Here is a 14283-nt window from a genome sequence, read left to right as displayed (position 1 = left end):
TTCCGATGGCGTTCTCCTGCCGGCTGCAATCTGAGTTTTATGTAGCCGCATAGCACACTTTCTGATGCATTATTTCACAATGTACTGCTGTAAAACCAGGCATATTTATATTACAGTGGGGAAGTTTTCTTTCAAACATATCACCAAGGGATGAGAGATTCATGCGTGATGATGATTCCTATGGCGAGGATACTATACAAAGAAATAATAAACCGGTTACAAGAAACAGGAAATATATTTGTGGCTTCCACACACTGTACATTTTCTGTTGATTTTACTCATGTTTCTTTTTAAAGAGTTGAAGATTTGTAGAAAGCATGATAAACTCCAGTAATGGGATGGTGAGTACCAGCATTTTTTCTTTTATTTTTTTATGACCATTTTAAGGTCACTTTTCCAAAGAAAACCTATTTATAAGAGTGGAAAATGAAGGTATTTTTGTTAGGAAAAAAAAGGTGGACGTCATGGTGTAGTTATTTGAAAGAGTTTAGATCAGCTAAGTTGCATTTTAGGTCACCAATTCTAGGAAAGGTATTTTGCAAACCGATGTTTAGAGTAACTTTTAAAAAGTGACATCACCAGCTATGTGTCAGGTCCCACTGGTAGGATCCTTTTTATTTTACTTGGGGACATTTAAGAGACCTACACATATGCAGGCTATTGCGGCCACTAGCTGTCCGAATCTAACGTGCTCAGCAACAACTTCCTCGTGGTAGAAGTCAGTTCATATCAGGGTCCCCCAAACACGCGAGGTTTGCTGCTCACACAGCAGACTCTGCAGACTGTGGCATGCAGTTACCGATGCCACAGACACACATGGAAGCAGCAAATGCCAGTGGCTGCAGCCTGTGTAATCAGTGGGTCACTACCCAGAAGCAGACAGAGCTTAGGTTTGAAGTAGCTGTGTGAGGTGGCAAATTACTGAACCTTTCTGGGGCTCAGCTGTTTGCTCTGAATAAAAGCCATCACGGGGACTTTGTAATTATTAAACGATAGAAATCAAAGGCCCATCGTAGGGTAGGTGTGCTGCACGTGTTTATATCCTTCTTTCCTCCTTGCACCCACACACTGAAGCAGGCTTTGCTGACACTGATGTGTCCACCGGATGGTGGGTTGAATGGAGACCCATCTGCTGCTCTGGACTAGGACTGTTCCCACAGCTCACTGGGGGCAGAACTTTGCTCTCGTGTTCTTTGGACTAATGCTTTTCGTGAGGCCTGCTCATAAGACTTTCACCTTGAAGTTGAGCTTTTCAAAACTAAGGCCAATGCAGAACTTCCCGCTGTGCCAAAGCATTTTAGAATAATGAAAAGCCACCAGGTCCCATCCGTCAGAAGCTTTCTGACTCTTGGCCCTGGAGAAGAAGCTAAAATTTTTTAAGTGTTTCTAAGAGTTACATTGTATGGGCTTTGTGGTAATGTTAACATATTTACTTGTAAACTAAACTACCTCAAACAGTCCCTTAGGAGATTATAGAGATAGCAGGGGATTTTAGAAATATCAGGGATAACCAGTATGGGAGAAATGCTACTTTTCATCAACATACTTCCATATTTCTTTTCTAAATAATTTTTATCTTCTAGGAGTATGTTTTTTTCGGCAGCCCTCCACCAGTTTCATGTTGGTAAAGAATATGCTTACAGCCTGGCTGGTGTGGTTCAGTGGTTGAGTGTGGACCCATGAACCAGGAGGTCGCAGTTAGATGATCTCTCATCACTGATGTTTCTATCTCTCTCCCTTCCTCTCTCTGAAATCAATAAAAACACATTTAAAAAAGAATATGTTTATAGGAGAATAAATGCACAAGTGTACACCAACACCCAAACGCCTTCTAAAGAAATAGTGACACCACTGCAAGCAAAGCTAACGCAAAAACATTTATGGTTAGGTGGAAGAAAAATCAAGATTTTAAAAAAGTTGCTCCTTTTAACTTTGCTTTGACACACATAGTAAATGCCATGAGGGCATTCAGAGCACAATTCTGCAAAGAGGATTGAAAAAGGAGGATGACTGGACAGAATATATTTAAAAGTGGCAGGCACCTGGCAGGAAGGCTGAAGGTAGAGTCACCAAAACGCAGACACTGGAGGGGTTCTGGAGCCCTTCTAAAGCAAGGCAGTAGTGGAGAATGAAGTGGCTATGCCAGGAGCTCTTTAAAAATACACACACCCAAAACAAACCAGGGATCTGCATTCCTAAGCACAGGCCATGTGCCCCTCTCCCCACTTCCTGTTCACCAGGTTCTGAAAAGCCAAGGGCTCTGAGCCCTTGTTCCCTCCCTTCCTCACTCCCGTGTGCTTCCCAAAGGATGGCAGCAGGTGCCCTACAGATTTTTTTCTCTGCAGATTTCACCACCCCTGAAGCATCCACCAGCCCCTCCCTCTTCCTGGGAAGCCTTCTCTGCAGTCAGAGGCTTCAATCAGAGTCCTGGCCAAAAAGAAACCAAAAACCAAAAAAATCGCTGATGGACTTAAGATCTCTGAGGGTGACCTGAAACTCCGAAGCAAGACAGCTGGCACAAAGGAAATGAATTCATGAATACCTAAGAGTGTGGTGCAGGCCGACTCACACACACTGAATGTGAAACCATGTGGTTTACATGGAGCAGGTTTAAAAAAATCCATGCTGCCACTTTTATCCTCATGTAATTGGGAGAGACAAAAATATGGCTCATCTAGGTTCTCTCCCACCTTACTCATCCTCCCCAGAGAAGCCTTTCCCACTGTTGAATCACTGATGAATGGGGAGACCAAGGACGAGTAGGCTATAAAAAGCCATCAGGATAAGCACCCTAGCTTGTCTGCCAGGGCCGACTGAAATTCAGGACAACCTAATGGCATCGGCCTGACACCCTAGAATGGCTGAGTTTGGATGGATCTCTTGATAGATTTAAGCTAGTAAAGTTGTTTTGAAAGTTGCATTATTTGAGACAGCGGAGAACACCCCCGCCCCCCCCCCCCCAATGTTCTCTGCTGCAGTCTTTCCCTCTGCCAGGAAGAGGAATCACAGGTTTCTGAGAGTTGCAAAGAACCTCAGGGGTGAAGTCTCACCCACCGTTCCTGTCCTGGGGGGAAAGCAGTGCAGTGCCGCCAGGCAACTGTGGTGTTGGCTGCAAGTACCTCACCTTCTCAGCATCACCCGGAAAACTTCTGGCTTCTCTTATTTGGAAACTGTTATCATGTTTCCCCTTAGTTTGCCTCTTAAAGCAGCAGCAGCAACAACAGTAAGTTGCAGAACAAATGCCACTCTTACACAAGTAAAATAAAAATTAAACGCTTGCTTAGAAAAATGTTAGGTGTCCTATGCCAATGTCTGAGATCCGCTCATGAAAGCGATGGACTCCCTAACATAACGGGTAATATATGCTCTGCAGACTGCAGGACAGCATCGTGGTGCAGGGCGCACTGTTTCAGGTACCTGGGTGTTTCTTAAAGGAGTTCCATGGATTCCTGACTGTACCTGTTCCCTGTTTATTTGAGTGAATCCGGGTAGAGATTCATGCAGCTGTTTTCTGTCCGCCCAAGAACGAGACATCTCGGATCTCAGTTCTCCCTGGGGCTCCGGGCTGGCAGCGGCCGCTTCCCTCCCAGCCAGCCACCTGCACGGCTGGTTGAAATCATCAGGTTGGGTGCTACACAGGTGTAAAAAGCGGGGAAGGGACTTTTCATGTGACGGGGTTGGGAATGTCACGCAGGAATTTGGCTTGAGGAAGACGCAGGATGCGTTTACAGTATGAAGTACGCGCTGAGGGGCTCACCGCTGCCTTGCAGTCAATTTTCACGCCGGTTAGTTTCAAACCAAACCGTTCTCCGCCGGCTCTTCTCTACCTACACGCTTTACCCCGCGACACGCAACGGTGGCTTCATTCCTCAGAAAGAAATGAGAAAATCTAGGAACACCGAAAGGCCGATATTAACTAAAGGTTTAGAGATGCTCAGGTCAACACCTGCAGTGCCGCAGTTTCATGAGTGTAGGCAGCGCGTTAAAGAAAAACAACCAGGAGAAAGCGAGATACATGAAAGCAAGTGCGAGAAGCAGCTACAAAGAGAAAACTTTCCTCCATACTTGCCGCAGACCTGCAGCCTCAGGCGACCATTTGCATGTCCAGGGCCCTGGAGGCACTGCCTTGTCACCATATGCACCAAGGGGGGCGATGCGGAGGCCCCTGGTGGGGAAGGGGCGAGTCAGGGGGAGAGGATGTGTCCGAGGTACCGAGGTCGGACAGCAGGAAGGGAGAACCGGTTATTGGGGAAACCTCAGAATCTAGGTGATACGAGATCAAAGGAGAAGTGGGATGGGCTGGGGCGGGGGGAGGAAAAGGAAATGAGTGAGCGGGTGTGGGGTCTCAGAGAAAACTTGAGGCTTCAGAGGAAAGTGGGAGAGGACGAGCCGCCGCACCCCCGCCGCCCGCCGCTCGCCCCCGCCTTCCTTTTGCGCAGAATCCGCCCGGTGCAGCAGCGCTGCCCCCACCCGGCGGCGCGGTGATCGATCGCGGCTGCGTCAGAATTCTCGCGGAGTATAAATAGGGGTGGCAGGACCGCGCTGAGCTGCACACAGCCATCCACCCTCCCTCCACCCTTCCTCCCCCGTTCTTCTTTCTCTGTAGGACCCCGTCTCTGCCGCCAGCAGAGGAGCGCCGGCCGCCGCGATGAGTTCCTTCAGCTACGAGCCGTACTACTCGACCTCCTACAAGCGGCGCTACGTGGAGACGCCCCGGGTGCACATCTCCAGCGTGCGCAGCGGCTACAGCACCGCGCGTTCCGCGTACTCCAGCTACTCGGCGCCCGTCTCCTCGCTGTCCGTGCGCCGCAGCTACTCGTCCAGCTCTGGCTCCTTGATGCCCAGTCTCGAGAACCTCGACCTGAGCCAGGTAGCCGCCATCAGCAACGACCTCAAGTCGATCCGCACGCAGGAGAAGGCGCAGCTGCAGGACCTCAACGACCGCTTCGCCAGCTTCATCGAGCGCGTGCACGAGCTGGAGCAGCAGAACAAGGTCCTGGAAGCCGAGCTGCTGGTGCTGCGGCAGAAGCACTCGGAGCCGTCGCGCTTCCGGGCGCTGTACGAGCAGGAGATCCGCGACCTGCGCCTGGCGGCGGAAGACGCCACCAACGAGAAGCAGGCGCTGCAGGGCGAGCGAGAGGGGCTGGAGGAGACGCTGCGCAGCCTGCAGGCGCGCTACGAGGAAGAGGTGCTGAACCGCGAGGACGCCGAGGGCCGGCTGATGGAGGCGCGCAAAGGTGCCGACGAGGCGGCCCTCGCCCGCGCTGAGCTCGAAAAGCGCATCGACAGCCTGATGGACGAAATCGCCTTTCTGAAGAAGGTGCACGAAGAGGAGATCGCCGAGCTGCAGGCGCAGATCCAATACGCTCAGATCTCCGTGGAGATGGACGTGTCCTCCAAGCCCGACCTCTCCGCCGCGCTCAAGGACATCCGCGCGCAGTACGAGAAGCTGGCTGCCAAGAACATGCAGAACGCCGAAGAGTGGTTCAAGAGCCGCTTCACCGTGCTGACCGAGAGCGCCGCCAAGAACACCGACGCGGTGCGCGCCGCCAAGGACGAGGTGTCCGAGAGCCGCCGCCTGCTCAAGGCCAAGACCCTGGAGATCGAAGCATGCCGGGGCATGAACGAAGCGCTGGAAAAGCAGCTGCAAGAGCTGGAGGATAAGCAGAACGCCGACATTAGTGCTATGCAGGTACGGCGCTGGGCAGAACACGGGGGTTGGGGGTGAGGGCTGCACAATCGAGGGTGGGGACGGGACGGGGGGAGGAGGGCGCGCCCCCAAAGTGGAGACCGGAGATGAGGCCTCTGCATGCAGTATTAGGGGCATAGGACTTGGTTTCTTGGACTGTCTGGGAGGGGTGGGGCCCTTGGGAGGCGGGGGCGGGGGCAACACTGAGGTCTGGGAAGTTGTGCTTGGTGCAATGGAATCTAAGTTCCGCATTAAAGCTGCCCAGCCCTGCAGGATGTTGCGTGGGGTGGGAGAAGGAGTGGGGGTGGCAGCTGGGCGTTGCCTCTGACCTGCCTCTATTGTCCTGCATTAGCCACAAGTTGCTCTGCATCGAGGGTTGGACCATTTGATTCGACAAATACCTGTGACCAACCAGCATGCTTCTGATTAGTTTTACCCATCACTCCTTTACCTTAACTTAGCAGGTAGATAGGAATACTCAAAACTGTAATAGGAAATGATATTCACAATAAGACCTTTTTTTTTTTGTAAGGATCTTCATCTTCTAGGGAGGAGGAAAAATCATGTAAAAAAATAAACATAAAAAATACTTTAGATAAAACAATTTTTAATCAACCTATTTCTTTCTCCTATAAATAAATGTATTTCTTGAATGTGACCTGGATAAAGTTAAGCATTGAATGAGAGACAAAGTTTAAAAAAAAATCGATTTAGTTCCTTGAAGGCATTCTATGAAGTTCATAGACTTAATTAAAGAAAAAAAATGTTCTTTTCCATCAAATAATTTTTGATCATTTCTTAAAATTTGTTATTTTGTTGTCATCTCATGTTTCATGAAGCTGATTTTTTATTTTATTTTTTTTGCAAGGAAGGAAAGGTTAAACAGAGAAGGCAGTTGATTTAGGGGAGATTTTTCTTAAGGTGTGCTCCTTGAGTCCAATTAAACGCAGGCCTTTGCAGCTATAATACAAGTAAAATGATAGTGGTAGGGATGTATGCTTGGATTTCTTTTCTTTTTTGTCTTCCAACAGGACACAATCAACAAATTGGAAAATGAGTTGAGAACTACAAAGAGTGAAATGGCACGATATTTAAAAGAATACCAGGACCTCCTCAATGTGAAGATGGCTTTGGACATTGAGATTGCAGCTTACAGGTAAACACTGAGGCACAAAGGCCACAGCCATTCAGCCTCAGCAAGAAAATCAGAATTCATTTATGTTGAATCAGAAACCTTCAAGAACAGCCCTTGAGATAATTGTTTGCTTTTTGGCTTTTTCCAAGAAGGTATTTAGACAAGTATATAAGAATTTATCCCTGTAAGAATGAGTCCTGTTTCCAGCTTCCCATTATATTTTAAATCTAATAGGACTTTTTAAAAATGTGTGTTGTTGCTTTTGTTTTGGTCTCTTTCACAACAACTTCAGTTATTAGGTTTTTAAGTTTCCATCCCTGCTCCTTCTTGCATGCACCTTTAAGGGTGTGGCATTAGGCGAAGGCGATGAGTGGTGGGCTCAGAGCAAGTAGCTCAGCACATTTTCTGTGTTCATGTTTGTTCACCCCATCCTGCCCCTGCCTCCCTAGGAAACTCTTGGAAGGTGAGGAGACCCGGCTCAGTTTCACCAGCGTGGGAAGCATGGCCAGCGGCTACTCCCAGAGTTCCCAGGTCTTTGGCCGATCTGCCTACGGTGGTTTACAGACCAGTTCCTACTTGATGTCCGCCCGCTCCTTCCCTTCTTACTACACCAGCCACGTCCAGGAGGAGCAGATCGAGGTGGAGGAGACCATTGAGGCTGCAAAAGCTGAGGAAGCTAAGGATGAGCCCCCCTCTGAAGGAGAAGCTGAAGAGGAGGAGAAGGAGAAGGAAGAGGCTGAGGAAGAGGAAGGAGAGGAAGAGGAAGAAGGTATGATTAAAATAAACAACCATACAACTTCAACTGCAAACTGAGCGTGGGTATTTGTTAGGACATGAATACGATAAATGAAGCCTTGCTTATTCCAAAGAAGTTCCATTCATATATGAGTTTAGGATGTTAAATGATACACTTATCCTTTAGTAAGCACCTGATTTCTCAAATTGGCTCTCTTCCCAGACATACACAGCTCTGCTTAGCTTGGTAGTTTTTTCGAAAATAGCATTTAGAAATAGCCTCCTCCTGGTCTTGTCATTCCTACTAAACATTTGAAAATATATTCATTGACCACAGCAGTTTGGTGTCCTAAAGAACAAAACTAAATACTAAGCATAATAATAAAAGAAATACTGAGGTCCTGGAGAGCTTCCAGTACCTAGAAGTAATCTCACTATATTTCAGTATGTGTTCAGGGGCAAAGCATTCCTGGCAGGCACTGTCAGCGGCGTGTGTTTGGGACAGTAGAGCGGAGAGGTTATTGGGAAGCATTCTGACGTGATTTCCCCCAATACCTAAGCAGATATATTTGGCCTGGACTTACCCTGGATTTGGAATTTGTACTTTTCTTGATGTTAAAGGTGCCAAGGAAGAATTTGAGGATGCAAAGGAGGAAGAAGGAGGTGAAGGTGAAGGAGAAGATGCCCAAGAAGCTGAGGACGAGAAGAAAGATGAAGGTGCTGGGGAGGAGCAAGCAACCAAGAAGAAAGATTGAGTCCCCCCCCCCCCCCGCCCCCCCCCCCCCCCCCCCCCGTTCCCTTAACTATTTCAGGAATAACCCTCCCGAAACCAGGTCAACCCCATCACCAACCAAGCAGTTGAGTTCCTGATACTATATGAATTAAGAAGTCAATCTATGTAACATTCTGAGGTGACTCAGGTTGGACATTAAATGTTGTGCTATGACTTTTCTCCCTATGCAGAGTATCTGTTTGCTTGCAGAGTGGCTTCCTGGCTTGCTGCCAGCCTGTGCATGGTCCACGCTTATGAGTTCAGGATCTATGGCAACGTGAATAATTCAGACGTTTACAATTAAAACACATGAATACATGAATTCACTAATGTTAATGTTAAACTTCATGGAAAAAATAGTCCTTTGAATCTTCGGTGGTTAGAAATGAAAGACCTCAAATCATGTGCAATAAACAGTAAATAAAGTTACACTGAATGACATTTTTTGCTGTGATTATTGACTTTAAACTATCTTACAGAAGGCATCAATATACGTCATATACAAGTGGACTATTGACCTCCATTTTTTAAGTCAAAAATTTAACAATTACAATGTATTTTTGCCCTTTAATTGGTCATTCTGAGGGATACAGTTAGGCCATGATCATTCATGAAATCTCTCCCCTCAAAATTTTTATTGATACTAAACTTGAGCAATTGGGAGTCCCTGGGATTCTTTTTCTTTTATCAATAGCAAACTACTTTTGCCCCCATAAAATGTACTATATAATGTTGGGAATGACTCTCTTGGAGGCAATTCTGAAGTTATGTGATAAGTATACTGTTTATGGTAAACAGGTAACTTAAACAATACTATATAATAAAAATGTAATTTAGAGAGAATTTGAGTCTTGCCTGTCCATCATTATAACCACATTAAAACATATAGTCTAAATATCATGGGAAGAAGTTGAAAAACCAAGTAAATGATAGAATCAAAAGGAGTAATTTTTTTTATCAATGTATAAATTTGGACAGAGAACAAGAATATCAAAAGTTATTTTGATATTATCATTGCAAACATGTTGCCTGCAATCCTGAACTCATGATTCAGTGTGTTGCTAGCTTAATTCTGTTGCCTCAAGTAAATAGCATTTAATGCCACCCATTTTAAAACTTTAAAAAACTACAGATACAGAAAATGAAATTGTTATGAGTCACTATTTCAATGATAGCTCTAACTGGTTGGACACCGCATCACATACACACCCCACTTGTCCTCTGTCCGCTGCAAAGTTATGAAAGCTCCTGCACTTGCACTTGATGTGGAATGTTGATGAAATTATTGATTATCCGCTGTTCTGCTTCTGTTCTTACACAATTGCTTTGTCAGCTAATTTTGTTGAATATTTGTTCTTTAGACAACTTTTAAAAGTAATGAATTTAAACTGAAAGCAAAGTGGTCTCCTTTTAAAGTTATCTGATCCCTTCTCATTACCTACTTCTAGTTACATACATGTTGCCACATAAATAGGTAGAATATATTGCTTTATCTGCCATGATGCTATGGATGTGAAGCTATGAAGATTCTCAGTACATCAGCTTCTGTAAAAACTAGGAGTCACCTCAGAAACCAAGCTTTTCACATTTATGTTCATTAAACATGGGATGCTGCACATGGTAAATCTGAGAGATGCAAATTACATGTAAAAAAGTAACTTTAGCCAAATGGAAACAGCTGGTTGGTTTAAGAATTACTTGAAGAATAATGTACCATACTCAATCCTGTGTGCCACAATAAAATACTGAAAAACCTAAACTAAATGGCTTCGAAGTTTTAAAAACATTTCCCCCTCAAATTTGGTTCCTTGGTTAGTACCACTCTCCCTTCTGCTCCCTCCTAAACTCCAGTTCTCTGCCAGCATTCCAGTTAATGCCACCAGTCCCCAGTCATCCAATTCTGCAAACCAGAGGCTGGCATGGCATCATACTCTCCATTTTCTCTCCTCCAGTTCCTTTAGTCTATCAGAGCCCTATTTATTTTGCTGCCTACATATCCTGAATCCATCTCCATTTCTCCATTTCCACTGGCACTACCCTAAGGGACCACCCATTGTCTATACTTTGCCTCCTTAATCAGCACACTAAGGTAATCTTTCTAAAAGAAAAAATTGACCATGCCACCTCCTCCAATAGGTTCCCATTTATTTTAATATACAAACCAAACTCTTTAAGGTGATATTCAAGGTCTGCATAACCCTGACCCTGAACTACTTCTCTGATCTCCTCTTATGAGCATTCGTTCTTCTCAACTCCGCCGCTCCTGCACCCTGGCCCTCTGTTCTCCCACCAGCCACAGGGTTTTTGCTGATTTATCTGTCTGGAGCACTTGCCTTATCTTTCCTTCCCTCAACCTTGCCCATATTTAGGCTTAGCTGTCATTCTCTTAGGGAAACCTTTCCTGACTGGGCCAAATTCCTCTATTAAATATGTCTTCCAGATCATGTAGACTTTGTAGACTTTTACACACCTGCAATCAGCATCTATTTTTATGATCATTTCATAAGTGCCTGCATCCCCTGCTATGGTGTGGTCTTCAGAAGTATGGCCATCTGACCTCACCATTTAGCCCCTAGCATCTTGCACAGTTCCTACCATAGGAGAGCACAATAAATATCGATTGAACTAAAAATTCTTAATAGATTAAAATGCCTTTGAGATGACTAGAAAGCCAATAGTAGTCAATAATCAGTCTTAGTCTCGTCAACACCTTGTGGGGAGAGCAGAGAAGAAAGACTCAGGTGTCTGCTCTGGATTCTAGCATTGTTGGTAATGGAGCACTGGCCAGTCCCATTCCCACCCCTGCCACGCTGGCCTGGACCTCCACTCTTACCTTGACCGTCTTAGCTACACAAAGGGTTCAGCAGTTGATGTCTCAGATCCTTCCTAGAGTCATGATTCAAAATTTCCTGAAAATGTTTTACAAGCTGAGGGTAAATGGCTGAATGGGAAACATGCATATCACTATTATGTTCACACTAAAATTCATCACATAAAGGGCATTATTAACTTAGTGTCAAGTTACATTTCCAGCGTTAAGTTGATAAGGAACTAATTTGATTCATTTCCCCCCCACATGGATATGCTAGTGCTGTCAGATAGTTGCTGTGTCCCAGGCACTGATCTAAGTGCATTGTATGTATTAACTGAATTCCTCTCACACAGCAATGTTATCAGTCCAGTATGATTACCGTCTCCATTTTACAGATGAGGAATTAAGGGTAGGTAGCTTGACCAAGGTCGACAGGTAGTTTGTGGCAGGGCTGACAGTTAAACCTCACATTCTGGCTTTATTGTCCATTCCCTTAGCTGGTCCAGCCCACTGTTGCCTTTGCAGTCCACCTTGGGAGGCACCCTCGTGGAATCAGAGCTTACTTTCACAGGCATGTATTGTCGCATTGGCCGGGGAGTTTTCACACAACTATTGGCATTTTTACAACACAGTCCTTGTACCATCCAAGGGGCGTAGTTACATTCACAGGGTCCCCTTGCAGTTACTTAGGGTGCTCCAGCTCTTCTTTAATCCCTTTAATCATTTATGTCCATGTCTTCATCCCTCTGCTTAATTTTAAGCTGTTGGAAGGCAAGAGCCAGTTTTATAAACAGAAATGAATTTAATGTTTATCTTCAAGGATTATTCCACCTCAGGATGTTGGTTCCCGTGGTGTTATTCTTCTATCTGGTCACAAATTTCTAGTTTTACTTACATTTAATTAGTTCTCAATTGTTTCTCCTTCTCCTTTTCCTCCTTCTGGTTGTCCTTTATATCTTTCTTCTTCTTTCTCCTCCTCCTTCTTGCATGTCTTTTTGTCATAAACTATTTTAAATCATTTTGGGAAAGGGTAAAGGTTGACTAAATAAATAAATGGTCCTAGCTGGTTTGACTCAGTGGATAGAGCATCAGCCTGTGGACTGAAGAGTCCCGGGTTCAATTCCAGTCAAGGGCATATGCCCGGGTTGCTGGCTCCATCCCAAGTAGGGGGTGAGCCAATCCAGGATTCTCTCTCATCATTGATGTTTCTATCTCTCTCTGCCTCTCCCTTCCTCTCTGAAATCAATAAAAATATATTTAAGAAAAAAGATAAAGAAATAAATGAGTAAATAAATAAAAGCCTTTGTTTCCCTCCACAACACCCAACAAAGTGCCTTGTGTTTAAGGCATCTTTTAATAAAAATATTTTTTATTGATTTTTAGAGAGAGCAGAAGGGAGATGGAGAGAGAGAGAGAAAAAAATCAATGTGAGAGCAAAATATTGATCTGTGGCCTTTTGCATGTCCCCTACTAGGGATTGAGACTGAAACCTGGGCATCTGCCCTGGCTGGGAACAGAACCAGCAACTTTTCCATGCACAAGATGATACCCACCCAATTGAGCCACACTGGCTAGGGCTGTTTAGGGCATCTTAATAAATGTTTCTAGGATGGTGAGATTTAATATTTGTGAGAACATTTCATAAACATAGACAGGATGGAGAAGTTCATCTTTCTCCTTTGGGGACAGAGTGTGAGGTGTCAGAATTGGCCCAGACATTATTCGCCCAGGCAGACCTCATTTTATTCTGCTTCACAGATATTTCATTTATCACAAATTGGAGGTAACACTCTCCACCAGCAAAAAAAATTTACAACTTCCTAAAGGTTCACATCTGGTTAGAATGTTTTAGCAATAAAGTATTTTTAATCAAGGAATGCACATGTTTTAGACATAATGCTATTGCCCACTTAATAGACTATAGTCTAGTGCAGTGGTCGGTAAACTGCGGCTCGCGAGCCACATGCAGCTCTTTGGCCCCTTGAGTGTGGCTCTTCCACAAAATACCGACTTCTACACATGGGCCATGAAGTTTCAATCGCACTGTACATGTGAGCCTGCACGTGGTATTTTGTGGAAGAGACACACTCAAGGGGCCAAAGAGCTGCATGTGGCTCGTGAGCTGCAGTTTGCTGACCACTGGTCTAGTGTAAATAGAACTTTTATATACTGGGAAACCAAAAATCTGTTTGGTTTGCTTTATTGAGGTGTTTTGGAATCCAACCCAAATGCCTCTGAGGTGTGTCTGTCTTTGAAAGGGGCCCTCAGAGGAGCATTCAGGATGTCGTCCTCTTGGCAAAGTGTCCAGCAGAATGGAGTGCAGTTACACACGCCAGGCAGCCAGGGCCGTCTTCAGTTTAAGGTCCTCTAGAAAATTCCTACTAAAGAGGCTTATACGAGAGCAACAAAGCCAAAAGACAAAGCATCATGAGAAGAAAGAAATTTTCAGCAGCCTCAGAAAGTAACTATCGATAGCTTTTTAATTCCACGTCAACATAGATAATTATTTGTATATGGAGGGTTTTTTGTTGTTGTTAAATGAAACAACAATACTGTATTTAAAGAAACTTAAAAGGAAAAAAATATCATATTTCCCCATTTCAACTACCATTATTTTTATTTATATATTTTCCTTTAGTCCTTACTTCTATTTATGTATATTTTGTCACAGCTCATCCATTCACTCCACACATAATAATCATACACTATCTGCCGAGCACTGTGTGTGTGTGTGTGTGTGTGTGTGTGTGTGTAAACAGGCAAAGGACAAATAAACAAGTCAGTAGGTTGGTGACATGAGATCGAAGCCAGATGTGCAATGACCTGGAGAAAGAGTGTTCCAGGTGGAGGGAACAGCAAGTGCAAAAACTTGACTTGTTTGACACTCCTCACCTTAAATGCTTTAGGTCCATTAGTGAATATTGAGACTATTTATTAGGTCCAGTAATTAGAGCATCAGCCCTTGCACCAAAGCATTGTGGGTTCAATTCCTGGTCAAGGGTACATACCTGGGTTGCAGGTTTGATCTCTGGCCCTGGTCTGGATCCATGCAGGAGGCACTCAATCGATGTGTCTCTCTCACATTGATGTTTCTCTCTCTCTCTCTCTCTCTCTCTCCTCTTCCTCCTCCTCCTCTCTCT

General features: G+C 44.9%; 1 protein-coding gene across 1 annotated transcript; it reads left to right on the top strand.

Moving 5' to 3' along the window:
• Nucleotides 1-4516: 4516 nt before the first annotated feature.
• On the top strand, nucleotides 4517-8334 carry NEFL (neurofilament light chain). The gene is made up of 4 exons (XM_070416607.1): nucleotides 4517-5692; nucleotides 6721-6845; nucleotides 7274-7593; nucleotides 8181-8334. The coding sequence occupies exons 1-4, from the start codon at nucleotides 4649-4651 to the stop codon at nucleotides 8312-8314; spliced, it is 1623 nt and encodes a 540-aa protein (XP_070272708.1). The 5' UTR covers nucleotides 4517-4648; the 3' UTR covers nucleotides 8315-8334.
• The last annotated feature ends 5949 nt before the right edge of the window (nucleotides 8335-14283 follow it).

This window comes from Myotis yumanensis, unplaced genomic scaffold (genome assembly GCF_028538775.1).
Source record: "Myotis yumanensis isolate MYYU_CA2020_CCGP unplaced genomic scaffold, mMyoYum1.0.hap1 SCAF_5, whole genome shotgun sequence".
NCBI classification, from domain to species: domain Eukaryota; kingdom Metazoa; phylum Chordata; class Mammalia; order Chiroptera; family Vespertilionidae; genus Myotis; species Myotis yumanensis.
The sequence above is the reverse complement of the archived record's forward strand: the minus strand, read 5'-3'. Positions and strand labels throughout refer to the sequence as shown.